Source organism: Vicugna pacos, chromosome 8, assembly GCF_048564905.1.
Source record: "Vicugna pacos chromosome 8, VicPac4, whole genome shotgun sequence".
Classification (NCBI taxonomy): domain Eukaryota; kingdom Metazoa; phylum Chordata; class Mammalia; order Artiodactyla; family Camelidae; genus Vicugna; species Vicugna pacos.
The window spans coordinates 42,964,281-42,991,661 of record NC_132994.1 but is presented as its reverse complement, the minus strand read 5'-3'; the positions used below and the strand labels follow the sequence as shown (position 1 = coordinate 42,991,661).

Sequence of the window (27,381 nt, the reverse complement as noted above, 5' to 3'; positions counted from 1 at the left end):
CCATTTTTTTTTTTTTTAATGACTCACCTGAGCCACGGAGAAGTTAAGCCATTTAAGGTGACACTGCTAGTAATTAGTTGAAGCTGGTATTTGAACCCTGACAGCCTGGTTCCAGAGAGTGTAATGTCTGGCTCATATGTTGCACCGTTTTACAACATGAATGTCAAGGGGCCTTATAATGATTCTTTCCAATTATGTTTTATAGTCTCAAGGTTTTCACATTCTTGAAGGTAGGGACTATGTATGTCCTGTTCATATTTATGAAAACATACACTCTTGGTAAACTAAAGGATATCAGGTAATATTTTTTTTTCCTGTATCACATCTTTTTGTTTCATTTTGTAGTGGAGGATCTTTTAGCCTTATATATCAGCCTTACTGGGATTTTTCTTCCCCATCATCCTGGAAATTGCTTTCTTTCTCTTCCAAGTTGGATCTTCTTAACTGGGATTTAATATCCTGTTTCTTGGTTTACTCCCTTGTTTTGATGGAGACACTTTCTCAGAAGGGATTGTGGGATGGAGATATCCACAATGTGATGTTGGGAGCTACAAAACAAATGCATAAGTGGTAACTGATTTAGTAAGCCAGGAAAGCTAAAAGTAAATTGTCAGGGAAAGCCCAGAAGCAACTGTTTATCACAACATTCTAGAAGTGCTAGGAATTAGAGACACCACTGAAAATGAGATGAAAATGGAGGATTAGGTGTGAAAGTCTAAGATTTTCAGTAACAGGATTCGTTCAATATAAGATGTAGATATGCCGTCATGTTTTCTCCATTCCTATCCCACCGGCTAGGTGACTGTTCTTTCCTATCTTCGGCAGAACATTGGAGATTTACCTTCTGGAAATCATGAGTCTAAGACAAATGCAGCTAAGGAAAGGGGTACTGTGTTGAAAAAAAATTAAATGTTATTATCTTGCAGTTCAAGAGATAATTTATCATTCAATTTTCTTTTCTCTCGTAATTTATTTTTTAGCATTAATTAGGCATCATTTTTCCATTGCTGCATTTTTCCTATATTTCTACCAGTAATATATCTCAGGATTTTTTTCTACAAAAATATAGTAATAATAATAATAACAATAATAATAATAATAATAATAATAAAATAATAATGTCAAATACTTTAAACAGTACTTACTGTGTGCCAGATATTATTCTAAGTGCTTGGAGGGTTGGTTTCAGAGGATGGCTAGAAGAGGAATATAGATGGTACTCTGAGAATACACCCAGATGGAGGGAATATATTTGACTCATGTCAATGTTCTTGAAAGCGAACTCTCCTGCAAAGGTGGTAAAATAATCCCTTTTGTTTTGAGTCAGCCTCTTTTCTCAGCTACCCTAGTGCTCACTCAGATGGGCTTATGAACAAAGTGGCCATGATGGCAGGGGCTAGAGATTGTTTATCAGATAAGGATCATAAAACAAGAATATTTATTTAACAAAGAGAACATGGATTTACTTCAGAATCTTAAAAGACCATGTGTAAATCTTGTATTGCCCCTTGTCAGAAGCTCCGTATAGTATCTAATCAGCCACTAAAAATTAGACCAACATTGAATCTGCTGGATTAAAGTCTTGAGTGATAGAGGTTCTTGACTCGGAACCTGCCAAAATTTTAGATCTTATTCTAGCCTCTAGGTCACACAGAGTTGATAGGGGTTACTTGATATAAATCAGCAAAGCATGCTCACATATTGTAGGTGTTGTTTCTAAAATTCAGAGAGGCTAAAATCATGCATTATGAGACTTCCTTAGTGGTAAATAGTATAAGATTTAATAATACATCATATATATAATATGTGATATCTTGGCGTTCTAGGCCACTAGAACTCAGAAACTTCACTAAGATGGCAATGAAATGTACCAGCTTATACTACCATCTTCAAACTAGAAGTCTAGGTATTCTTTTCATTCTGGTTGCATTGCATTTTATCTAGCACAAGTGTTTTTACTTTTGTAAACTAAGTATAACTAACTTCTCTAAATTGATGGTAGCAGGTTTTCCCTTAGTTTTATTTATGCATTTGGTTATTTTAGCCAGGGTTCTGGAGAGTGATACCGAATTACCATTTTTTTAACTCTAAATTGCATCCACCAAACATTTTTTCTATTTACAGATGCTACTGAATAGGTAAAACATGCAACTGTACCAAAATTCAGAAGCTATAAAAGATACACAAGATATACTGTGAGAAGTATAACCCCCATCAGTCTGTCAGATTCCCCCCCGCAGAGCTAACAATTCTTACCGGTTTCTTTTTTTGTCCTTGGAAAGAGATTCTATGTAAAAACAAATATGTATTTACGTATATCTTCAGGTGTTGCTCCATTTTTATTCAGATGTTACCACTATACACATTTTGTGATTCTCCTCTTTCACTTAACATACATGGGAGATAGTTCTTCATCAAAACATAAATAGCTGCTCTATTCTAGTATCTGCATGTTATAACACCATAAAAATGCACCTCAAACATTTAAACTTCTTGTTATAGATAGACAGTAAAAAACATTTTTATTGCTATTATAACCACTCTGCAATAATTATCCTTATAAGTAGGTCGTTGTGCTCATGTCTGAATCTATCTCTAAGATAAATGAATAGATAAGTAATTAGTAGGCTGGTTTCTTCTTGGACTTCCTCTTTCCTCAGATGCCACCTTTCAGAGAAACCTTTATTAGCTACTCTAAATACCAGTGTCCCCTTCACATTATCTCTTCTATATACTTTATTATAGAATTTTTAGGCATATAAAAGAATGAGCAGTAGTGTAATGAACCTTCCATGTACCCATCACTCATCTTTATCAATTACCAGTATTTTCCAGTTTTGTTTCATCTCTTTCCCCTTCCTGTATACATTTTTTCCTTAAGAACTTGAAAGCAAATTCCAGATCTATGAACATTTAACTATGAACAGTTCAGTATGCATCTCCAACAGATAAGGAACTATTTTTTAAAAAATTACCATTATGCCGTTGTTACATGTAAAAATTCTGTTTCTCTGATCTCATCTAGTACCTATGCCATATTTTCCTGTGTGACTCAAAAATACACCTTCATGGTTTCTGCTTGAATCATGATCAAAACAAAAATCTTCAGATTTGTTTTATTTTTCTCTTAATTTATAACTTCCTTTATCCTCTTTTTTTTTATGCCTTTTTTAACCCTAGAGAAACATATAATAACGTGTAGGATTCTCCAAATTCTGAGTTGGATTGACTGTTTCCCCCTTGTGGTATCTTTTTACATATTTTTCTGCTCCTTATACTTCTTATAAACTGATAGTGAGATATCTGAGATTGGTTAGTTTTGGGTTCCGTTTTCGTAGAAAGAATATTTTATAGGCGGTGCGGCAATAGTCCTCTTGCATCACAATGGAGCCACATGATTTCTACTTTTAATAATGTTAAGATCAGTGTGTTTAGATATTCTCAACTATCTGATAGTTAGAACATTAGCCACTGACATTCAGCTAATAAACATTTCCTTAATTGGTAGAAGAGTGATTTTGTTATTCCTTCTGTATGTAATTGAGTAAAAAGGGATGGCGATTTGTAGTTTTTATGCATTTTCTAATGTTCCCGAACTAAAATTTTTAAAATGAGTAGCAGTTGAGAAGATAATTTGCTATTCCTAGATTTAGATAAAACTTTAAACTAGATTAGAAATTACCCATGATCTTTAAATAATATTTCAATAAGAAAACTTTTGAAGTTATTTGTTATTCAAAGTGATTAAAAATGTATCTGGAATAGCTACCTGATTTTTCTTACAAAATTTGTCTTTCCATTTATAGGTATTTGAAACATCAAGAAAGCTTCTGAACTTTTAGGGTATATTTTATGAATCTACTTTTATTGTTCCTTTTTATATAGATTATTAAGTGTGATATGCTGTGATCTAGACACCCTTCTCCTACTAGAGGCTCAGTATCAAGTGTCTGAAATGTTACTAAATGCTCAAGAAGAAAATACCTTAGAGACCTCTGAGAGCCACAGGTAAAAAAAAAAAAAAAAAATAAGACAAGGTAACAGTTTTCTTTACAGATGTTCAGTTAAATCAGTAATTTTCTGTGTAGTTTATTGAATGTTTCTCCACTACGTGAACTCAATAGATTTTAAATGAGAGTAAAAAGCAATTAAAGCATAAATATCACAGAAAGATTGTGAATGATGTTCTTGGAGATGGTTTGCAGAGTACTGCTAAGTTTTTGTTTAATTTAGGTTTTTGTGTAATTTAGTTTTTTGTTTTGTTTTTGTCTTTTATGTAAGTCCTAACTTTATTAATGGCTTCATAAAGTTGTATTACCTTTAAATTCAGGCTGCATGTGAAAGATGACCCATTAAACAAAACGTTTGATTTTTGTGTCCCTTGTAGAGGCACTTTTTACCTCATTCCCTGAATTATGTTAGTTCATAGTCATAAATTCTGATTATTGCAAAACAAGTTTATGGTAATACCTTGAAAGCTTTTTTCTATTAGTGTATCATTCTTGCCATTGCCTGAATTTGGTTGACATTTATTGGATACACGTTCAATGCTGGCATTGTTTTTGTGTCTGTAATTGAAAACAAATAGTGTGCCTTAATCCTAGCTAGGCTTTGGAAAAATATAGATCAGGCTACATTACTGGATACTGTAGGTTTAGTATAGAAGGATAGTGTTAAGAGAAACAGGAGGCATGGAGGCTGTAATGTTTAGAATTTGAATTAAGACAGTGCGTCTAGAACTTAAGGGAACCTTGCCTAAAAATGTGATAGAGTCTTTGTAGAAATAATGCATGTCTTAATCCTATTTCTTTAAACATGTAACTTTTGTCAAGGAAATATTCTTCACCTAAATCATCTCATATCAATTATATCTCCAATTTTTTGCTCTTTAATGAATAAAGCTATAAGATAAAAGCTGAATTTATTTTTTAGGCTTTTCTATAGAAATTGTGTTGCTTTCGTTCTCTACATGACCTTAAAATTAAATCATATTCAATTAAAGCAATAACAAATTGATATATTTATTTTTCAGAGATTTTATAATTGACAGCTTATCAGTAGAGAGAAATCATGTTCTTGTTAGGATAAATCTTATTGGTGGGCCAATGGAACGAATTTTGCCTCCAAGGATACTAGACAAGGTAAGTGGAGTAAAGAGGAGGGAGGAATGTTTTTCTGATGTATTTTGAAGCAAGGTAGCCAACTCAGGTGACAGTGAACAACTTGCAAATAGATACATCCCAGAACTGAACTTTTGTTACTGGAAAAACACTTTCATGGCAGGATGTCATGAGTGGTAATTTGTGTTGCAGAGTAGGGTATTGTTCTATTAAAAACCTGTCATTTTCTTTGTCTTTGAAGTTTTTTCACTTTTAATGACTTTCTTTCATGATACCTACTTTTCATTAGAGGACTAATTCTTGTATTTTGTACCTCTCCTTCTGTCATATTGAGTACCTCTCCTTCTGTCAGTATCCACAGAGTTTCGTTTTTCTCTTGTAGGGTTTTTTATTGTTGTTATTAAGTACACTAGTTTTGATTCTTCACTCCAAGAACGGTGAGATAGAAATGATTGACAGCACAAAAGAAGTAGTTTTGAGAGCCATCTAGTTGCTAGAACAAGTTGAGCAATCTGGTTGCTAGAACAAGTCGTCATATTTGTCTTCAGCATTTATTTAATGTTGTTTCCATTTTTCATTTTAGTTAGTATCCATTAGAGTATTGGATTGTAGTATCAGATAGCTTTTGGTTAGTTATCTTACAACTCAGAAATTTATGAAATTTCAAAAGGTCTTAAAGTTTTATATTAAACTACTTCCTAAAGTCATCTTGTCTTGCCTTTTTTTTTTTTTTTTAGGGAGATGATCTATATCCTTGGCCGATGTTTTCATCATATCCTTTACCAAACTGCTATCTGTCAGACTGTGTTACAAGAAATGCTGATCTAAAACAAGGTAAAATACTTATACCATCACGTGACATGTTTTAGTGCTTTTGTTGTTTTAATTTGAGAAAAAATAAAGTATTATAAGGGGAGATTAATACAGTTTTTCATTCAGCTTGTATACGTGGATACATTTATTCCTGTTTCTTCGTAAGTTTTCATTTTTTCCACATGTTCGTTACTAAGTTAATATTTGTATGATGCCGAATAGTTTTTATCAGAACCTTTTTTTAAAAAAGTGGAATTAGTGATTGTTGAATTCTAGACATGTAGAACTTTATTCAACATATTAATGTTTTTAAACATCTGTGTGCCACACGTAAGTCCTTGTGTGCTCAAAACTTAAAATATAAATGTGTTATATAAATATAATAAAATAAAATTTCAGGTATTCACTTAGAGGAGGAGTTCATGACCTTTTAGAGAATATATTCAAGTAATCGGATAATTTTATGATAGGACAGTGTGATAGGAGCTAATTAAACAAATGTGCAGCCTGCTAAGATAGCACATAAGCAAGACCCTCTCCCAAGGAAAATTAAGTTTAAAGTGAGACAGGAAGTAGGCGTTTTCAGGGTATTAGAGGAGCATTTTTGACACAGGAAACAGCATCAGGGCTAAAAGGAGAAGATTATATTGAGAACCATGAGTAGTTCAGGATGTATGAGATATGGAATGTGAGGGCAAAGTGACCAGAGATAAGATTTAGACAGGTAAGCCAAGTTTAGCCATAAGGCCAGGCTACCTCAGATTCAGGGGTTTAGATGTTATCATAAGAGCAATGAAAATTCAGTTTTTAGACTTGAGAATTCTAAGATGAAATGAGATATTAAACCATTAATTTGAGAAGTTAAATCTTACCGTGATCTCCTTTATATTACCATCAAACTTGCATTGGAAAGAAATAATGTATATAAGATTCATTTCACATAGGTTAGATTCTACAGCGTGATTGTTGAAAAATAGGAAATGTTTCTTCTATGTGAAGTGTCGTGTGTCATTTACCTTTTCTTGCACTTATTTATCTTAAAATCAATAGAGACAATCAGTTGATATACTTTATTTCCAGTGTTTTAAGATAGATACTATGTATCTCATAATTGCATAGAAACAAAACTTCTGTTTTTTTCTGTCTACTTAGAGGTTACAGAAAGAACATGAGGGAGTTTTTAATATTTGTCCTTTTAATGTACTTTTAAAATTTTGCCTGTGTGTTTTTCTCTTGTGTGACCTAATCTATGCTTTCAGAGATGTAGGAGTGATAGTATTTTTCAAGAAGAGACTCTTGGAAGAGTGTCATTTTGGACCCTTCCCACTGACTCACATCTTTCAGTGAACCCAAACCATTTTCAATCTTTTACGTGTGTATTTTCTTATCCTACTTTCAGTCTTTTTAAACAGTCTTTATATTTTGTCATTCTTTTTAAAGATTTCATTATTTATTTGCCACTCATTCCTTTATTCAGCGTGTTTCTTGAGTGTTGATTATCAGGTTCTTCACTAAGCACTGGAGATAAGATGATATACAAGACATGGTCCATAGATAATTTGTTTCTTCACAATAGTTTGATTTAAAAATATGCCCTATTTTAAACTGATCAAGGCAGATAAATCAAAAAGTAAGATTAAATGGATAGTTCCTTGAGAAGAGAAAAAAAAATTCCTAGGAATTGGTGCTCAGAGAAGCATACTTTTATTCCTTACTCTACTGTTATAAGTGATGTAGAAAGGGAGTAATAATAGCTTCTCTGTCTAGCCCCCAAAATAACTGTAGAATGATTATTACCTCTCGTGAGCCCATAATGCTGCCAGGCAGCCATGCAGTGTGTCCCCAGGTCCAGTTGCTCTCCTAGTCTCCTAGATGTTATCTTATGTTTCATCAAACCTTTCTCACCTCTTCTGCATCTTTTCTGTCAGATGATAACTTTGGTTTCCTTTCTTTTTACTGAGGAAATAGAAACAGAAAAGAGCTTCCATGTGCTCCTGTTAATATCAACTCACTCCACTGCCTCTGTGCCAATTTAGGATTTGTATTACTATGAATAAAACTGCAAATTTTACTTACAAAGGTTGGCTTCTTCATCTGTGCACTACATCCCATCCTCTTCCTTAGCAAAGGTATTGCTTTCAATAGTTCTGCCTTTTATTTTTTGTGGAGGGTGGGGGTTGGGGTGGGGGAGGTAGGGGTCTCCACTGTAGCTTTTCCATAAGCCAACAAGCGTTCTGTTAATTCTTCCTTATTTAAAATATCTTCTTTTGAACTCACTTTCTCCTCTCTACAATCCCATTTCTATTCTCCTACTGCAAAATTCCTTGAAGGAGTTGTTTAATCTTAATATAGTGGTTATTCTTTTTCTGTGTTCTCTTGAATCTACTTGAAAGCTAACCAGGCTTTGGCTCTTCCCATTCTACCATGATTAAATCGGCTGGTCAGACCTCAGTCCTCATCCTACTGCACTTAGCCATTATCACTTGACATGTTTGATGCCTCTCTTTTTTGAAACATTTTCTTACTTGGCTTTCAGAAAGTACGATTTCTGGCAAATTCTTCATCTCTTTTGTTGGTCACATCTTTCCAACCTGTAAACTTTGGAGTGTCCCAGGGCTCATTTCTCAGGTGTCTTTTTTTTTTTTTTTTAATTCTTGCTGTACTTACTCTTTTGGGGATCTCATCTAGTCTCATAACTAAAATACCATCCAATATACTAATGGCTCTCAGATTTTTATCTTCAACCCGTATCTCTACCCTGACTCTGAACTCATCTGTTTACTTGCCACCTTTGGTAGGACGGGTGATAAACATCAAACTTAACAAGTCTGAGTTAAACTTCTGATACTCTTTCAAAATCTGTTCCTTTGGTATTCTTCCTCATTTCAAAAACGGCAACTTTCTGCTTCCATTTCTTAATTTAAGCTGTTTAAACCTGAAGGCTTTCTTTGACTCCTCTGTCTTCATAACTTCACATCTAATCTATCAGCAAATGCTCTTGACTCTTCATACCTGAAGAGTCATACCACACTCATCTCTCTTCTATATTATTGTAGTAACCTGTTCAGTGTGTTCTTAACATAGCAGCCTGAGTAATCCTGTTGAAATGTGGGTTGGATCATTTTACTCCTCTAATTGAAACCCTCCAGTGATCTACAAGGGTTTCTACTTCCTTTCTGACATATGTTCTGTTTTAGTTTAGTATAGTTTTGAGTGTTTTTATTTCATATTTTCCCACTGTGTTGGACAACAACTTGCAATGGCCCTAAAACACAAGTGTTTGAATAAGACCTAATTCTCAATTTAACAGCAGATCTAATACTTCCTCCAAATAATAGAGGTCCAGACATTACTATGGCAGGTACCTCAGGAAGAAATTTTACATAGATACATTCTGAATCGAGTATAAATCAAATATATGTCATTCTGATATTGCTGATTATCACCAATCCTGTACTCATAGTAGGATGGCAGAAAATGAGAGAGGAGCTCAGAAGCACGTCTGACTTTCCATAGTACCTCAGAGAGTACAGTGATGATGTCTCTGTAAACTCAGTGAGAACAGTGGAGCATTTCTAGCAGATATAAAGTTAAGTTGAAAGTAATGTTTCTGGTTAAATACTGTTCAAGAAATTAAACATTCATTATGCATTTTTAAAAATGCTGTGCTTAAGCTGTTAATACTTTAAGATGCAAATAGCTGTTTTAAAAGGCAAGAGTTCATATACTTGCCATTTTGCTTTTTTGATTTGGAAGCAATGATTCACTGATTCTGGTAGATGTTATTTTTTTAGTCATTTGCATTGCAAAATTTGGGGACATCACTTTAGTTGTGTGCACATGGTGGCATTCACCTAATTTGTCTCCCAGCTTCTAGATTTATCTTTCTTGCTACAGTTAGCATTTCTTCATCTGTTAAATTGCCTCTTGTTAGTTCCTTGGCACCAGTGTTAACTATTAGATGATTTATCTTCACCTGCAAATAAGAATCTTGAGATATCATTTGGTTCAGTTATTTTTCTTTGTATGCATTTTTAGGGTCACCATATTAAAATGTAAAAGTCCTTTAAAAGCTGTTTATTATCTTTTATGTGCATGTATATATGTACCTATGTGTATATATGTATAAATATACATATGTATTTATACATGTCATATGTATTTGAACATATAAAAATCATCTTATATAAAAATTCTCTTCCATGTGGCAGAAATAACTTCTACTCAGAATATCATCTTTTTATTACCTCAGAGTCAAGTAGGAAGATAGGTCCTAGTACAGTAACTTGCTGCTCCCGTACAGAAGATGAGAGAAAGGAAGTGGGAGAAAGCAGAGTTGTACAGTGGTTAAAACCAAGTTCTGGTTAGCAGGTTAGCATTCTATACTAAAGATTAACTCATAGTTCCTTTCCTATATGAGAGAGGAAGATTGTGAGATAGCAAACTGTTTGGTGTCGTTTTTGTTTGCTAAAATTATCTCCCAGACATGACTATACCCCTCATCAGCTGGTGTGCTCTTCTACATTTCATTTTGCTGTGTTCGGGATGGGGACTTCTTTCTCTAAGGAGGAAGGGGAGTCCAGTACTTCCATACTGAGAAATAAACATGGCTTGAGGGATTTGATAACATACTCTGGTTATTGGAAGCATCGGAGACACATCGTAATAATATGAGAAATAAGTTCTTCTTCCCTTTCTAGCCTGCATTCACTTTATTTTTAATTTTACAGTGCTTATTCAGGCTGAATTATAAAATCAACAGCAATCTAGATTATATCTGTATCTTATATACCTTACTACTGTAGAATTTCTCTCATCAAGAAGCTATTTGGAAATACGTTTACTTAGTTGGGGCTGGTATCTTCAGAGTGGAGAGTAAGGGTTTTTTCTTCTTTTTTTGGTCATTGCGTGTGTGTTTCTAGCACTCCTAACAGGGTCAACAGAGTAGCAGAGGCACAGCATTGACTCACAGGGTCACTGCCAGCCAGACCACTTGATAATGATTGCCTTTGTTTGGTTTTAGAAATTCAAATGGCTACTCATTGAAAGCCTCAAACATATTAGTAATTTCTGATGCAAGTAAACTTCCAAATGTTCCTAAGAACTCCTCAGTGGTCACTCTTGACCTACGTATCCCTCTCCAGGCCCTTCTTGAAAGTTGACCTCTTTTGTGCCACCTGAGAAGTAACGAGAGTGACAGCTACTGTGAGCCACCTTTACAAACAAATGTTGTTTTCCCATTCTTTTATCTTACTGCCCTTTACTGCACCTCTAGTTCTTTCTCTTTCCATGGTAATTATCCTATGTATTCTGCATCAGTCATAGAGACCTTTAAAATTTTTGTCACCAAGGTATAATTAACATCCCATATAGTTCACCCACATAAAATGTACAGTTCCATGCTTTTTTAGTATATTCATGGATATGTCCAACCATCACCACAGACAATTTCAGAACATTTTCATCACCTCGAAAGGAAACCCAGTATCTTTGCTTCTCCTCTGCCCTCCCCCAGCTGTAAGCTACCATTCATCCCACTGTCTCTAGAGATTTCTACAGTCTGGATTTTCATATGAATGGAATAATGTGGTATGTGGTATTTTATGGCTGGTTTCTTTCCCTTAGCATAATGTTTTCAAGGTTCATTCATAAGGTTTGTCCGTATTGTAGCATGTATAAGTACTTCATTCCTTTTTATGGTCAAATAACTTTCTATTATATGGATATACAACAGTTTGTTTCTACATTTGTCTGCTGGTGGACATTTAGATTGTTTCCACCTTTGGCTATTATAAATAAATGCTGCTGTAAACATTTGTGTACAAGTTTCTGCATGAACATTCTCTAGAATCTATACCCAGGAGTGGAGTTGCTAAATTATGTTAACTCTGTTTAATAGTTTGAGACACTGCTTCACTGTTTTCTAAAGCAGCTACACCATTTTACATTCCCACCAGCAGTATATGAGAGTTGTGATGATTTTCTACATCATCATTTGTTGTGATCTGATTTTTTGATTCTAGCCATCCTAGTGGATGTGAAGTGCTATCATTGTTTGATTTGCATTTCCCTGATGACTAATAATACTGAGCATCTCCTCATGTTCTTTTTTTTAAATTGAGGTATAGTTGATTTATATTATATAAATTTCAGGTGTACAACATAGTGATTCACAATTTTTAAAGATACAGTGACAAAAATGTGACAATGAATGTATGTCTGTTCATTTATAACTGAAAAATTGTGCTCTACACTGGAATTTGACACGACATTGTTAAATGACTGTAACTCAATTAAAAAATGTTAAAAAAGATTATACTTCATTTATAGTTATTATAAAATATTGGCTATATTCCCTGTGGTGTACAGTATATCCTTGTAGCTTATTTATTTAATACATAGTGGTTTGTACCCCTTAATCCCATACCCTGTTGTTACCCCTTCTCCCTTCCCCCTCCCACCTCTCCACTGGTAACCACTAGCTTGCTTTCTGTATCTGTGAGCCTATTTTGTGTTATATTCACTAGTTGGTTGGCTTTTCAGATTCCACATATAAGTGATGCTCTTCATGCTCTTATCAAGCATTTATAGGCCTTCCTTGAAGAAATAACTCTGCAGATCCTTGACCCATTTTTCAACTGGGTTGTCTTTTTATTACTGATTTTTTTATATATTCTTTAAGTCCCTTATCAGATATATGATTTGAAACCTCTTTCACATCTTAAAATGCTTTGCTTATGCTTCTGGGCCTCTGCTCTTGATGTTCCCATCACCTGGAGTACTAATTCCTACTCTTCATGTGGGTAACTTTTGAGCTTAGTCTGAATGTTACTTTATGAAAGTAATCTCCACCTAAGTAAAATAGACTTCTTCCGTTGCTTCTCTCTCTTTGGCTCCCTGTTTATTTCTCTAACAGCATTTACACTTTACTGTGCGCTTATGTATTTATTTGTTCACTGTCTACTACCCTAGAATGTCACCTCCATGAGCATTTTTGTCTAAAGTAGTAGGCAATAATAAATATTTATTGAATAAATGGATGAATTAATATTGGATTTCTTCTCCCTCTATTTTTCTCATCATCAAACTCTATTTTCCAAATCTTTGTCAGAGGACATTGGGAATTCCTTCCAGGCTAGTCTGAAGCAAGTTTAGAAGTTCTTATTCATACCTGGAATGACCTGTGATCTGAGAATGAATAGCTTTGTAGTTACAAAACTCCTTGAGCTAGACTTCTATATATGTCATTTATGAAGTAGTCACTTTTATTATAGTTATTTTATCATTTACAAAATAATACTTTACATTTATATAGCACATAAAAGGTATGCATTGTTAGCATTACATCTTAGTTATTTTGAAGAAAATAACCAAAAAAAAAAAAGCACAGGCTTTATTCTGTGATTACTTCAAATTTAATCTTTTATAACTTCAGTATCTTAACTTTGCTGCTTCCTCTGCTGCATTTATACTTATCTGATAGGAAATTGATTTTCTGCCTGGCAAAACATTCTCTTTCACATACTATATAAAAGAGTATGTTCCACAGTGATAATCATTCCCTTTAATGGAATGCACGAAATAATATTAAAATCTTTACAGTCAGATTGTTGAGATATGTTTAATTGAATATTTCTAGGTGACATTATTCATATTTGAGAAGACAGATCATTTTAAATCTCATAACATATGAGAGATAAATATCACTACAGTATCCTTTTTTTTTTCTTTTTTGCCTCAACATGAAGCTGTTTTTCTTTCTACATATTAAATGAGAAAAGGAGGGAGATTGTCATAAATTGAAGCAAATTGCAGTTAGCACTTGCTTTTCACACTTTGTAAATTTTCAGCTATGAATGAATTTAGTATACAATCTATGTTGAATCATTAGGTTCTAGGTGTTGCTCAAATGCCTGCAAGGACCATAACATGTTCTTAGGTAAGGATTAGGAATCTAAGTCACTATATTACATCTATATTACTTGTATAGACTTGATGTTTTATAAAAGTACAAGTAAAATTCAAACCGTGTCTGTTAATACATGTTATGTATTAATATGTTGGGGGATGGAAAAGGCTTTTTGATAGGCATTTTTATATGTGATTATTTTGAACATTTTGTACTTGCAGACTACTGCTTATGGAAGACTTAATCATTGCAGTGTATTTTGGTCAATAAGGAAATGAATATGGATAAAGTTTCAGAAGTAGAAATGGAGCTGATGAACAGGAGTACCGTATTCTGTGTCTCTGGAGTTATTCATTGTTCAAATGAGCAGTAAAGTTCATGGATTTTGTAGTTACTTACTTAGAATGCCCACATATTTTATCCTAGCTCTCAAGACATGCTGATATTATTTTAAATTGTTTGCATTAATAGATGTTGAAATTTAGCCTTTTCAAGTGTAAATACTGGTATTTTGCCATTGGAATGATATCCTTATTTTAACAAGGAAGTTTTCATTTGTCATTGGTTTGTTTACTAAACTCTCACATTTTTACTGGGTTTAATTCTTTATTCACTGATGCTGCTTCTTGCTGACACTTTGATAATTTCAGTCTTTTCAGGCTTTTAAGTCCATGCCCATGTCCTGATGAATTATCTTCATGTCTTTTTAATTTCTAGGTGAGACGGCAATCATTATATAATCCCAGTTGTATAGATTCAAAATTAGAATATTATCTACATAGTAAGTAGAAATAAACATAAGAGGAGAAAAAGGAGAATGAGATTACCTATAATGGCAACTGCATTTTAATAAAATAATGAAAATTGCCAAATTAACAAATGAGTAGGCTGGATTGTCTTTATTGCTAATCTGATAATTTATGTAAGATTTAGGATCACCACTCTTCCTGAATCAACTAAAAATAGAATCCTATAGGAAAAACTGTGAAAGTACTTGAAAAATAGTATGGTAGGTACTACATATTATATAGTGCAGCATGATGATGGGTATTGTTGTTTGTTCTGATTATAAAAGCCTTTTGTACTATGTCTTATACAGTAGTTAATCTATATGTATTTTTGGTGATGTATTCTGCTTTTCATCAAATACTTTTCTAGGCCTTTATGTCAAGTCAGATACTTTCTCATTCTTTTTTCTTTCCGTATTGTCTTTAACCTTGGAATTAAAATTTATTTTCTGCAGATAAAGGTAAATGGCTTTTATTTGGCATCATTCTGTTAACTGAGGAGAATGGAATATAAGATTGTGATTTCTTTCCAATGTAGTAAATCATGAGCTGCAGCTGTTGAGACAGTTTGAAAATCAGAATAAGTATTTTTTTGAATGGTAAAGCCCTTTAGGTACTTTTTATTTTCATGTTTTAAACAAATATCAGTGGCAACCGGAAGAAATAGATCACCTGCTAGTTTAGATGCTGATGATAGGGAAACTAATTTCCCATTTACTCGTCACTGATTTCTCCTATAGCACATGCTTACTTATCACATATTAAAGAAAAGGAAAAGTGATACGGTAATTCTAAAATGAGAAATAATCTGTATAAAATATAGATGCCTTATGTTTAAGAACCTACAATTAAAACAAAATAAAGACATGTAAGAATTTATATACTCTCACATTTTAGAAATGTAGGGAGAACTAATAGAGAGAATGAAGGCATTTTTCCACTTGGTGCTTTGAGACCACTCCAGAGTCTTTTCTTATTTGTTGTATTAAGAGTAAACTGTGTTAACCTACATGGAAGTAGGAAAGATAAATAGAAACACAAATTGGAAGCAAAATTTTCACAAATAAGCTTCAGTGTAATGGAAGGGAGACTGTCCAAATTAAGCCTAGGAATCTTTTGCTAGTTAATGAAGTCCTCCATTTATTGTGCTTCTTTTGTAGCATCTGTTTATGACATTCTGTATAAAGTGGGCATTCAAAATGACTGATGCCCTAGGAAAGAAGTACTAAGTTTTCTGTATAAATAGTCTTTGCATTTGTATTGAGCTTACATTTTTCCTCCCCTTGAAATTGAGATTCTTTTTTTTCATTATCTACAATAAGTATAATCTTTCCTTCCATATAACAATCTTTTGAGACACAAATTATACAATATCAAGTATGAAAAGATTATAGTGCTTATCATAACAAAGAATTTCAGAGTTTAAGTATGAAATATTACCAGCTATGACGGGATTTTGTAAACATGAAACGATGTTTCCTTTTTTCTGTTTTCCTCAGTGGTAGTAAGAATGAGTTTAAAATAGATTTTTTTTTTAAATTTTCTGTTCCAGTTTTTCATATTTGCCTATAAATCCAAGTAACCTGAAGGAACATAAGAAGGACGAATATACCCTGCTCTTTCTTACTCACTAGATACACCAAATCTTTTTTGGGAAAACAAAATGGTAGTTTTCCGTGGTGACTACATTGTAGCTAGATATATAACTGATATCCTGAAACCCAATTTATTTTACTCTCTAAATACCATATGGTTTGAAGTATGTAAAAATTGTTGCTATAAAAATGTGAATTAAGAAAGGAATTATTATATTCTGTCAACGTATAGAATATAAACCTCAGTTCTTCTTGTAAAGTAGAGAAGTTCTTTTTTCATTTAACCCTAGGAAGTGAGTATTTGTTTCATTATTGGAGACTGAATTATACCTAGAAGATGTATTAATGAGGATTTTTTAATGTATACCTTAAAAACACTTTAATATAGTGATTAGGGTTCTTATAAGTGAGTCATTTTATATATGTACTTCTATTTAAGGTTTAGTGAGTTCTGATAAAAACTTTATACCAAGTTAATGAACTGTTACATCTCATATTTGGCATTAGTATGCTTAGAAACTTTTCAGTCACTTAAATAACTTTCAGTTATATTATACACATTTATATACACATATGTATATGTAATTACTTTTTATGTACAACAGAATGCACCCATTTTAAGAATAGTTTGAATTTTGACAGATATCTGTGCCCACATGATCACCACCACAGTCAAAGTATAGAACATTTTCATGATCCCACAAAAGTTCCCTTTTGTCTTTTGCAGTCAACTTCTCATCCACACCCAGTTGCAGGCAATCATTGAGTTTTTTTTCCATGACTATGGAATAGGATGTCTTAACCTCAGCACTGTTAATATTTTGTATTAGGTAATTGCTTATTGCCCCAGGGGACTGTCCTGTCTGCATTGTAGGATTTTTAGCAGCATCCCTGGTCTGTGCTCACTGGATGCTTATAGCACTCTCTCTCTGCAACCCACACTCCCAGTTGTGACAACCAGAAATATCTGTAGACATTACTGAGATTATGAGAGCAAAACTTAGTCCATTTGAGAAAACAGCTATAGATTAGTTTTCCACTCTAGCACTCCATACAAATAGTAGCACATTAAGATACTTTGTGCCTGGTTTCTTTCAGCATAATGGTTTTAAGATTAATCTATTTGTTGCGCATTTGTGTGTATCATTTTACTGAGTAGGATTACAATATAGATTAAACTAGAGTTTAGTTAAACATCCACTTTATGTTTGTGTTTTCTTTAAATTGTTAAAAACATCTGCTTTAAATCTTTGCCTGCTAACTGTATCACCTCAGTCCTTTCTGAGTTTTTTTAAACATTTTTTATTGATTTATAATCATTTTACAATGTTGTGTCAAATTCTAGTGTTCAGCACAGTTTTTCAGTCATACATGGACATATACACACTCATTATCACATTTTTTCCTCTGTGATTTCCTGTGCTATACAGTATAATCTTGTTTATCTATTCTACAATTTTGAAATCCCGGTCTATCCCTTCCCACCTTCTGCCCCCCCTGGCAACCACAAGTCTGTATTCTATGTCTATGAGTCTATTTCTGTCCTGTATTTATGCTTTTTGTGTTTGCTTGTTTGTTTGTTTGTGTTTGTTTTTGTTTTTTAGATTCCACATATGAGCGATCTCATATGGTATTTTTCTTTCTCCTTCTGGCTTACTTCACTTAGAATGACATTCTCCAGGAGCATCCATGTTGCTGCAAATGGCGTTATGTTGTCAGTTTTTATGGCTGAGTAGTATTCCATTATATAAATATACCACCTTGTCTTTATCCAGTCATCTGTTGATGGACATTTAGGCTGTTTCCATGTTTTGGCTATTGTAAATAGTGCTGCTATGAACATTGGGTGCAGGTGTCATCCTGAAGTAGGGTTCCTTCTGGATATAAGCCCAGGAGTGGGATTCCTGGGTCATACAGTAAGTCTATTCCTAGTCTTTTGAGGAATCTCCACACTGTTTTCTACAGTGGCTGCACCAAACTGCATTCCCACCAGCAGTGTAGGAGGGTTCCCCTTTCTCCACAGCGTCTCCAGCATTTGTCATTTGTGGATTTTTGAATGATGGCCATTCTGACTGGTCTGAGGTGATACCTGATGGTAGTTTTGATTTGCATTTCTCTGATAATTAGTGATATTGAGCATTTTTTCATGTGTCTATTGATCATTTGTATGTCTTCCTTGGAGAATTGCTTGTTTAGGTCTTTTGCCCATTTTTGGATTGGGTTGTTTATTTTCTTCTTATTGAGTCATATGTGCTGCTTATATATTCTGGAGATCAAGCTTTTGTCGGTTTCCTTTGCAAAAGTTTTTTCCCATTCCGTAGGTTGTCTTTTTGTTTTACTTATGGTTTCCTTTGCTCTGCAGAAGCTTGTAAGTTTCATTAGGTCCCATTTGTTTATTCTTGCTTTTATTTCTTCTAGGAGAAAATTTTTGAGATGTATGTCAGATATTCTTTTGCCTATATTTTCCTCTAGGAGGTTTATTTTATGTTTGAGTCTTATGTTTGAGTCTTTGATCCATTTTGAGTTGATTTTTGTGTATGGTGTAAGGGAGTGTTCTAGAATACAGACTTGTGGTTGCCGAAGGAGTGGGGGTGGGAAGAGAGAGACTGGGATTTCAAAATTGTAGAACAGATAAACAAGATTATATTTTATAGCACAGGGAAATATATACAAGATCTTATGGTAGCTCACAGAGAAAGGAATGTGACAATATATATATGTTCATGTATAATTGAAAAATTGTGCTCTACACTGGAATTTGACACAACATTGTAAAATGATTATAAATCAATAAAAAATGTTAAAAAAAAAGGAGAGACAGGAGAGCAAGAATAGGGTGTAGAGAATGAGAGAAGAGGGAAAAGGATTTTTAAATAGCAGATAATTTACAAAAGTTATATGGACATTCTCTATTTGAAGGAGATAGTAGTGGTTATAAAAGGCAGAATAATATAGAAGGAAACAAAGATGAAAAAGAACTGCATTTGTCTTTATAATCATGTGCCAATACTGATTTTTTTATTTAAGTATAATTGACTTTTACAGTATTAGTTTCAGGTGTACAACATAGTGATTCAGTATTTTTATAGATTATACTCCATGTAAGTTTTTATAAGATATTGGCACCATTCTCTCTACTGTACATTACAGTAAATGTTGGAAGGGGAGTTAGGTGAAGGGGATTAGTGAGTACAAACCATTAGTAACTCTTAATAGGTTCTAGATAGTTTGTTCTTGGGAAATAAGTGGTAAGGATATTCTAAGTGGAAACTATAAAAATTCCTTTTTAATGCTGTTGAATTGTCTTTTACCTAATTTGTATCAAGGTGTTTTTAACATTAATACTTTGCTGTTAATAATGTAATTTTCAACAAAATTATCAGCTTTGGTATTTCTTGTTTAAAGGTTTTGAGAGTCTTTATTAAAAATAATCATTTTCTCATTTGACTAAATCAGTTTAATTTTTTCTAGATATTGCTTCTGATTGAGGCTACTTATGGAATATCACAGGATCATTTTGGCCTTGATGTTTAAAGAGAATATATTAGATTAGTACTAAATATTAGAATTATACATTCTTCCAATAAGACAATTCTTTCTGGTTTATATGTATATTTACGAGTATGCATATGTTTGGCATATTTATTTGTATACTCAGGTTTGTATGAGAGTGTGTCTATAGCTTTGATGTAAGGGTTTTTTTTGTGACCTAATTGTCAAATAGGGAAATAGTTACCTAAATTATGATTTATATACTTAATCATATAATTTTATGTATGATAACCATTAGGATTGTGTTGGAATATATAGCTGCCTTTTTAAGGCTAAAAAAATCAAATTAGGTAATTGAAATGTATATCTTGATTATACTCAGTTATACTCTTATTTGTGTGTATACATCTGCATATATATACACACATGCGCTTTGTGACATGTAAGTCTCGTGAGGGCAAGTGACCTTGTCTGTTTAGATTGTTATAGCCATATAGGAGGAACTCCATACATATTTTTTGAATGTATTTTTACAAAGATTGGATAGAAAAATGAAATAGTTCAGCATGGTAAAAAGGTTACTTTTTTAAGACTGATAAGAATAAGGACTTGATTTCTTTTTTATAATTGTATTCATTTTAAAGGGTAGAGAATTGGTTGAAACCTTTTCTAGTGTTAGGCTGATTACTGATGTCTTCCTGGTGGAATTCATCAGCCCATGGCAGAGCGTAGGTGGCAGTGTTTTGTAGTGCTCCAGACCACATCTTTGGACAGAAGCAATCAGGCCTTTGACTTTATACTTTCAGAAGGTTCTTACTCATTTTTCCCCAAAATCTTCTTCAAGGGAAGTAGTAAAAGGTATGAGTTCTGTGACTACTTGTTCTACAACATGCTGTTGTAGAAAACAAGAGAACATCTTTGCTTATTTTTCTCCCCCTTGAATTTTCACTCGTGTGTGTGAGAAAATAGTATATATGTTTACATGTATACATACTTGTATATCCTTTTTTAATGACACCTAAATCCTCAATATATTTATAGGTGCTTTCTAATGCAAAATCTTACAGTAATACAATTAGATGAAAGATGGAAAAATCTCATGAGAATAAAATGAAAATGAAAAAATAAAATTGCCGTGTATTCATGAAATTGCTAAGAAATAAGAAACGTTGTATTTTAGCCCTAGATACCAATTCAATTTCAGCATAGTTTTATTTTTCCTCCTAGAGGAGGAAGTAAATGATTGACTAGAGATTTTCTACACTTATGCTTTCTTTTTGCTTTTAAAATAAATGAATAACATTGCACCTAAATGTACATGAAGAATGAATATAATGTTTGTCAGTGTATGTAGTGAAATCTTGAAGTCCACAGTGTGTATTAAATACTCAGTAAAGAGTCATGTTTGTTTAAGAAAGAGTTATGGTTATAAATCAGCCCATTTTATGAGCTTTTATGAGGTTTTAATAAATTTAATAGCAGTTTTCTGGTATGCGATATAATTACAGACAATGTCTCTTTTCCTTTGAAACCCATCGAAAACTTTGTCTAGAACTTGTGACTGTTTACATAATTAACATTAATACTTATTTTTCAGTGTATCTAGTGTGTCTTGTTAAAATAACATAAAAAATCATCTTTCTTATTAGACAATATTGTTGGCAAACTTTTACTACATTTCAAAATGTGTGATAAACAAACTGAGTGGATAGAAAACTGTCGGAGACAATTTTGCAAAATGATGAAGGCCAAACCTGGTATAATCAGTGGAGGAGGTGAGTATGTTTTAATTTTCTGATTTTTTTGGTATGGAAACTATATTAACAGAAGCTGTGTTTCCTTAAGATTAGTACTGGCACTTCTAGAATACATAATATTAATTCCAGAAGTCCTTTGACTTCTGAGAAATTTGTGATACTGGAGAACAAAAATTAAAATTCAAGAAACTACTAAGCTTTTTTTTTTTTTTGAACTATTTCAGAGGTCTTGGTAAGCTAAATACCTTTCCCTGGGTAACAGTTCACTTGGTTTCATCAGCTTTCACCTGGATGTACCTCACTGCTATATTTTTGGAAACTTTATTGAATTTTTTGACATATTTTAAAACTCTGCCACATCCAGCCATTTAAATTTAGTGACTCATAAGGGAAATTTTGGGGGGAATAGCTATGTTGTCTAAACCAGCAAACAGTTTGTTTTATACTAAGATATGTGTGCTTGTTTTCCAGAATCATGTTTTAATTAACATTATTTTGAATAAAGATGGTCTAAGGAAAAAGTTTTAATGTCAATATAAGCTAGATTTCTTGAATGCTACAATTTAAAAAGAATTGTCCACTTCATCAGCCATGCTTTATGGTTTTCATGATTGTGTCATTTGCTATAAAATTTAAAATAGAAAATAAAATAAATTCATATTTTGTTGGAGAAATTGTATGTTCAGGGAATATGATATATATCTGTGGGTAAGAAATCAAACATTCTCAAAAATTTTAGTGTAAAATGAGCAGTTCAACTGTTTTATCACCCCCCAATACTTTAAAAATATCAGAAATGTATATTGATCTCTGGTTGCATAATGGAAATATTTAAAATAGATTTTGCACATATCAAAAGGTTCAGAACAAATTGAAAAAGCAGCAGCTTAATATATTCAGTTTAAACAATAGGTAGAGGTGTAGTTTTCTGAGTTTCTCTCTTACGGGGATAGTGATAAGACAGAAGAGAAGTCACCTGATCTCTGCCCAGCAATGTCTAGTAGCTTACACAAAACTCACTTACTCTTCACAGAAGCTTTACAAGATACTCTACATTTTATGGATAAGGAAACTAAGGCCTGGAAATTTAGGTAACTAACCCGGTTCACAGTGGCAGAGGCAAAAGTGAACCCAGGCAATCTGACACTAAAACCCATGCTCAGTATCGGTTTGGTCTACTACCTCTTTGCACCTTCTCTTTAGCAATTAATGTTCTGCACACGAGAGGCAAACAACACTTATTAAGTAGACACAGGTAAGCATATGCTGGTATAGACAAATGGCGATTAATTAATTAATTAATTAATTTTTATTAAAAAAATTTTGTAAATTGAAGTACAGTCAGTATATCTCGTAGCATGCTTGTTTCCTGTCTGTAAGCTAAGATGAACTATTTTGATGGGTAAGCTCAATTCAGAAATACTAAGCAAATACATGCCTTTGTACATACATACTTATTTGTGTGTGTGTGTGTGTGCATGCACATGTACAGTCTGGCTCTATAACGAGATTCAACATGGGTTTTCAATATAAGCAATCTACAGTTAACAAGAACCAGAGATTTTTAAATTATCATTACCTATTCTGTAGTTTCTCCCCAAAATCTCTATATAAGACTCTGCAATGCACAATAAGTACTATGTATATTCATTAGTATTTTTTTCCATAATTATAATAATGGTTGAATGAATTAGTCTTAATTTCTCTGTAAATTATGTGATCTGAATCCAAAAGGAGGTAGACAAAGGGAAATTCAGTTAACAAGAACGTACTGAGGACCTACCTGCTGACTCCCTGTTGTGTCCCCCACTATGGGAAGCTACTGTCCTTTGTGGGTAATAGTAAGGAGGGGAAGAACAGTCCATCAGTAGTCTTCCTAAATTGGTTTAAACCCAGGCCATCTAAACAGCTATCAGGAGAGAGAATTTCTAACTTTTTCCTGTTTGGCCTCCTGCTATTTCTGGAGTTTCAGCTTATAAGAAGTGAGACAATGTAGATGTATAATTGCAGAACATTCCTACACACTTGTAATGAGTCAGTGGGAGAAGCAATAGGTTATATGATCTAGAGCTCACAAGTTAATCTGTTAAAACATGTCAGATTTTTTTCTTTTTCATGACCTTATTTTTGGTCTGTGTGCATCTCCTTTCCCACCCAACCCCCAACTATATCCCAGACCTTTTTCCTAACACAGAACCAACTAGGACATGTTTGCTGAGCCTCTGTAACTTTCCTTCATTTTCGTGTGTTGATTTCATTCAGCATCAGGAAAGAACATAGTTAGACAGTCTACTCCATTAGGTTGAATTTCAAATATATTCACGGGCTAGTTCTTTTTATTCACTGAAGTACAAATCATTCCATACTTCTCTTTTTCTTCTTCTGTTCAGGAAGCTCCCTGTAGACTTCTAGTTTCTCCTGAATTTACTAACTTAGCCTCTTGATGTCTATCCATTTTAAATAGTAGATTCTTAACCAATTGCACTTTTAATTTTTCTGCTCTCATATATCTGTCTTTCTAGAGGCGTCTCCCTATAAAAAGAAGCTCCTATTTTTCACATTATCTTCTAATCATTATATCCCATTAATATTTTATTTCTGACCTCATAATTAAATCTACAATTTTAAATATATTCTGTAATACATTTAAATAAGTATGTTGTCCCTATTTCTGTTTACTAATATTGATAATATAGGGGACAGAGGAGAGAATAGTGAACTTAAGGACATCAAGAGAACAGAAAGACAAAATGTTTTTTAAAAATTAATAGAGTCCCAGAGACCTGTTGAACTGTAACAGATCTGACATTTGTATCGTTGGAGTCATGGAAAGAGGTTGGAACTACAAATGTATTCAAATAAGTGACGGCTGATAACTTTTCCAAATTTGACAAAACACTTAAAGCCTGTGGATTCAGGAGCCCCGTAGAGGGTAAACCTAAAGAAATTCACACCAAGGCACAATACAATTGACCCTTGAACAACACAGGGCTGAACTATTTATATCTATTTATATAGAATTTTTTTTAGTAGTAAATACAGTACTATACTATCTGAGGTTGTTTGAATCTGTGAATGTGGAATTGCATATAAAGAGGGCTGATTATAAATTTTGTGTGATTTTTGACTGTGCAAAAGGTTGAATAGAGTTCAGTGAATAAAAAATTTATTTTCATCATTAACCATTAACATATCATGAGATGTAGCTTTTTAGACCTACAATTGTTGGAAAGCATATGTTATTCCTATTTGACTTTACATTTTTCACAGGTTGAACACTAATTTTTCTTCATGAATTATATGTTTAAAATGCACTTGGATGTGGGGGATATAGCTCAGTGGTAGAGCTCATGTTTAGCATGAGGTCCTGGGTTCAATCCCCAGTACCTCTACTAACAACAACAATAACAAATGCACTTGGAAGTGAAAAAGGGTGCATTCAGTTAATACAGTACATAGTCAGTATCCTGAATATAACTAGGGCACGATTTTAAAAGATGACTAAAGCTTACTTGTTGTGTGTATAAGCATATCTGTTACTCTATAGATGTATCTCTGTCCAGCAAAATAATTCTGGATTGCATATTAATTATAATCTACCTGGTTCTATTCATTTTGGAGGTAATATATGCAAATACAGTGGCCTTTTCTATATAACATTGACGGGTAGCTTTTTCAACTTTCTTTAAATTAACAAACTTTTAGAGAAGTTCTGGATTCATAGCAAAATTGAGTGGAGAATATAGAAAGTTCTCCTGTACTTTCTATCCTTACACAGGTCCAACCTTCCTCAATATTAAATCTCACCCCAGAGTGGTACACTTGGTGAATTGATGAACCTGCATTGACATATTGTTATCATCAAGAGTCCATAGTTTACATTAGTGTTCACTCTTGATGTTCACATTCTTTTAATTTTGACAGATGGAATAATAATGACATGTTTCCACCATTGTAGTATCTGACAAAAGAGATTCACTGCACTAAAAATTCTGTGCTCTCTCTGTTCATCCCTCATTCTCCCCAGCCCCTGGCAAGCTTGCTTTTGATCTGGCTGCCTTGAAAAGATACCATCTGTTGCAAAGTATATAAAACACATAATATGTCCTACTTTTAAAAGGGATGCAAGCTATGCATTGATTCTGGTCTTAGGGTTCACTTTTTTTTTTCTGTGTGTGTGAGTAATGATTGTAAGATGTTATAGCCTAATTAGTGATAATTTTTTTCTGTGTTGAAATCATTTAGCAAATTCTGAAGTAATCCTTAGAGGATCTTAAGATAACAGATGATTCTTTTCCAGTTTTACATTGAACAGATTCTCAGTGAAGCTATTAAAATTTAAATTACACTGGAAACATTGTTATGAATATTAAAATGATAACGTGTTTTGAATTGGCCCTCCTTAAGAGCATTGCTATGAAGAAGTTATGACTTTTATCTACTAGTCTGTGATTTAGAGATGCAGTATCACGTATTATTCTTGACCTTTAATATCCTAATTATTCTCTTGTTTATTACAGCTTTAGTAGAATTACTTGGAAAATTTGTGCTTCATCTCTCTGAAAGCCCATCTGAATGCTACTTCCCCTCAGTGGAATATACAGGTACATTTTAAACATTTTGAATTTTGTAAAGTGCTCAGTGTGCAGATAGATGTTTCATAGAGGTGTGTAATTAGATTACAAATATGCACAGGGTTTTTCATCCTAAAAATCTCTCCCTTCTTGCCGTGTATATTCCAGACATCTTTCAGTCTCTTCTGTGCAAATGTCTTGAGTTTCCTTGTAACTTTCTAAATTTTTTGAGCTCTTTTTTTTCTGTCTACCCATTAAAAATTGGTTTTCCTTAACGCAATGTCTTCCAATGTCTTTGACGCTTCTGTTTTTATCCACTGTCCTCTAGTGATCTCATCTGCTCATACTATTTTACGTGCCTTATATATTGATGACTTCTAAATTCACCTTTTCTACTCAAAGACCTATAAGCTTCGTTCTCATACTTCCAGATGCTTAACAGGTAAACATCACCTGGATGTGCTTCACAACCTCAAACTTGGAAGGTCCAATAGGGACCTCACCTTACCATCCTTCACTGAGATACACCCTTCTTATACATTGTCTCTTTTTGTGGGCAGTGCAGTCATCTGTCCATCTAAACCAAAAACTGAGGAATGATCGACTCAGTCCACATTTCCCTCCCAATCACCAAGCCATATCAATTCTGTCTTCTTAATATATCTCAAGTTCATCTATATCGATCTTTACTCTTCTTTATGTTAGTTTAAGCCACTGTTACTTTTGCCTAGGTTATTACAACAGCCTCTTTACCTGATGTCTCTAACTGAAGTCTCATTTCTTTTCAGAGGTATTCATTATGCTGCTCTCAGAGTGACCTATGAAGTGTAAATCTGACTCACTCATTCCTGTACCACTTAGAAGCTTACCATTGACGTGAAGTTTAAGCTTCCTATCGTGATGCCCAAGGCCTTACATTACTCTTCTTTCTTCTCTAGCATCATCCCTTTCTCTCCATGCTTCATATTTGTTTTTCAGGAACACTGAACAATTAGCAGCATTGCCAGCCTCCCCATCTCTTCTCCAAATACACATTCACTTATTCAACTAATGGATATTTTTCCTCTACTGTGTAATAGAACTTTTCTAAGCACTTGGACACAGCTGTAAACAAAAGAGAGAGAGAAATCTTGACTTTATAGAGTTTACCTTCTGATGGGAAGACAGCCAATAAATAAGTAACAGATTCAGTATGTCAGGTTGGATGATGGTAAATGAGAAATGCACAGCAGGGAAGGGGTCTGTAGAGTGCCGGGTTGGGGTGGGGGTACCAATATTAAATAGTGTTTAGAGCAGCAGAAGTGGGAGCAAGATATATGGATGTTTTCAGAGG

At 33.5% G+C, this 27,381-nt stretch overlaps 1 protein-coding gene across 5 annotated transcripts in view; it reads left to right on the top strand.

Annotated features, from left to right (window-relative positions):
- Positions 1-27,381, top strand: part of TBC1D32 (TBC1 domain family member 32) — a 131,438-nt gene that overhangs the window by 78,017 nt on the left and 26,040 nt on the right. For 4 of the 5 annotated variants that reach the window (XR_012074970.1, XR_012074969.1, XM_072965806.1 and 1 more), the window contains 5 exons: positions 3,886-4,008; positions 5,033-5,141; positions 5,858-5,954; positions 21,367-21,492; positions 25,995-26,078. Coding sequence is in view for 3 of the 5 variants with exons in the window: in XM_072965806.1 (XP_072821907.1) it covers positions 3,886-4,008; positions 5,033-5,141; positions 5,858-5,954; positions 21,367-21,492; positions 25,995-26,078 (539 nt within the window). In the remaining 2 variants the exon portion in view is untranslated. Of the gene's footprint in view, positions 1-3,885; positions 4,009-5,032; positions 5,142-5,857; positions 5,955-14,063; positions 14,564-21,366; positions 21,493-25,994; positions 26,079-27,381 lie in introns of those variants that run through there. The other variant, XM_072965807.1, reaches the window with a different exon arrangement.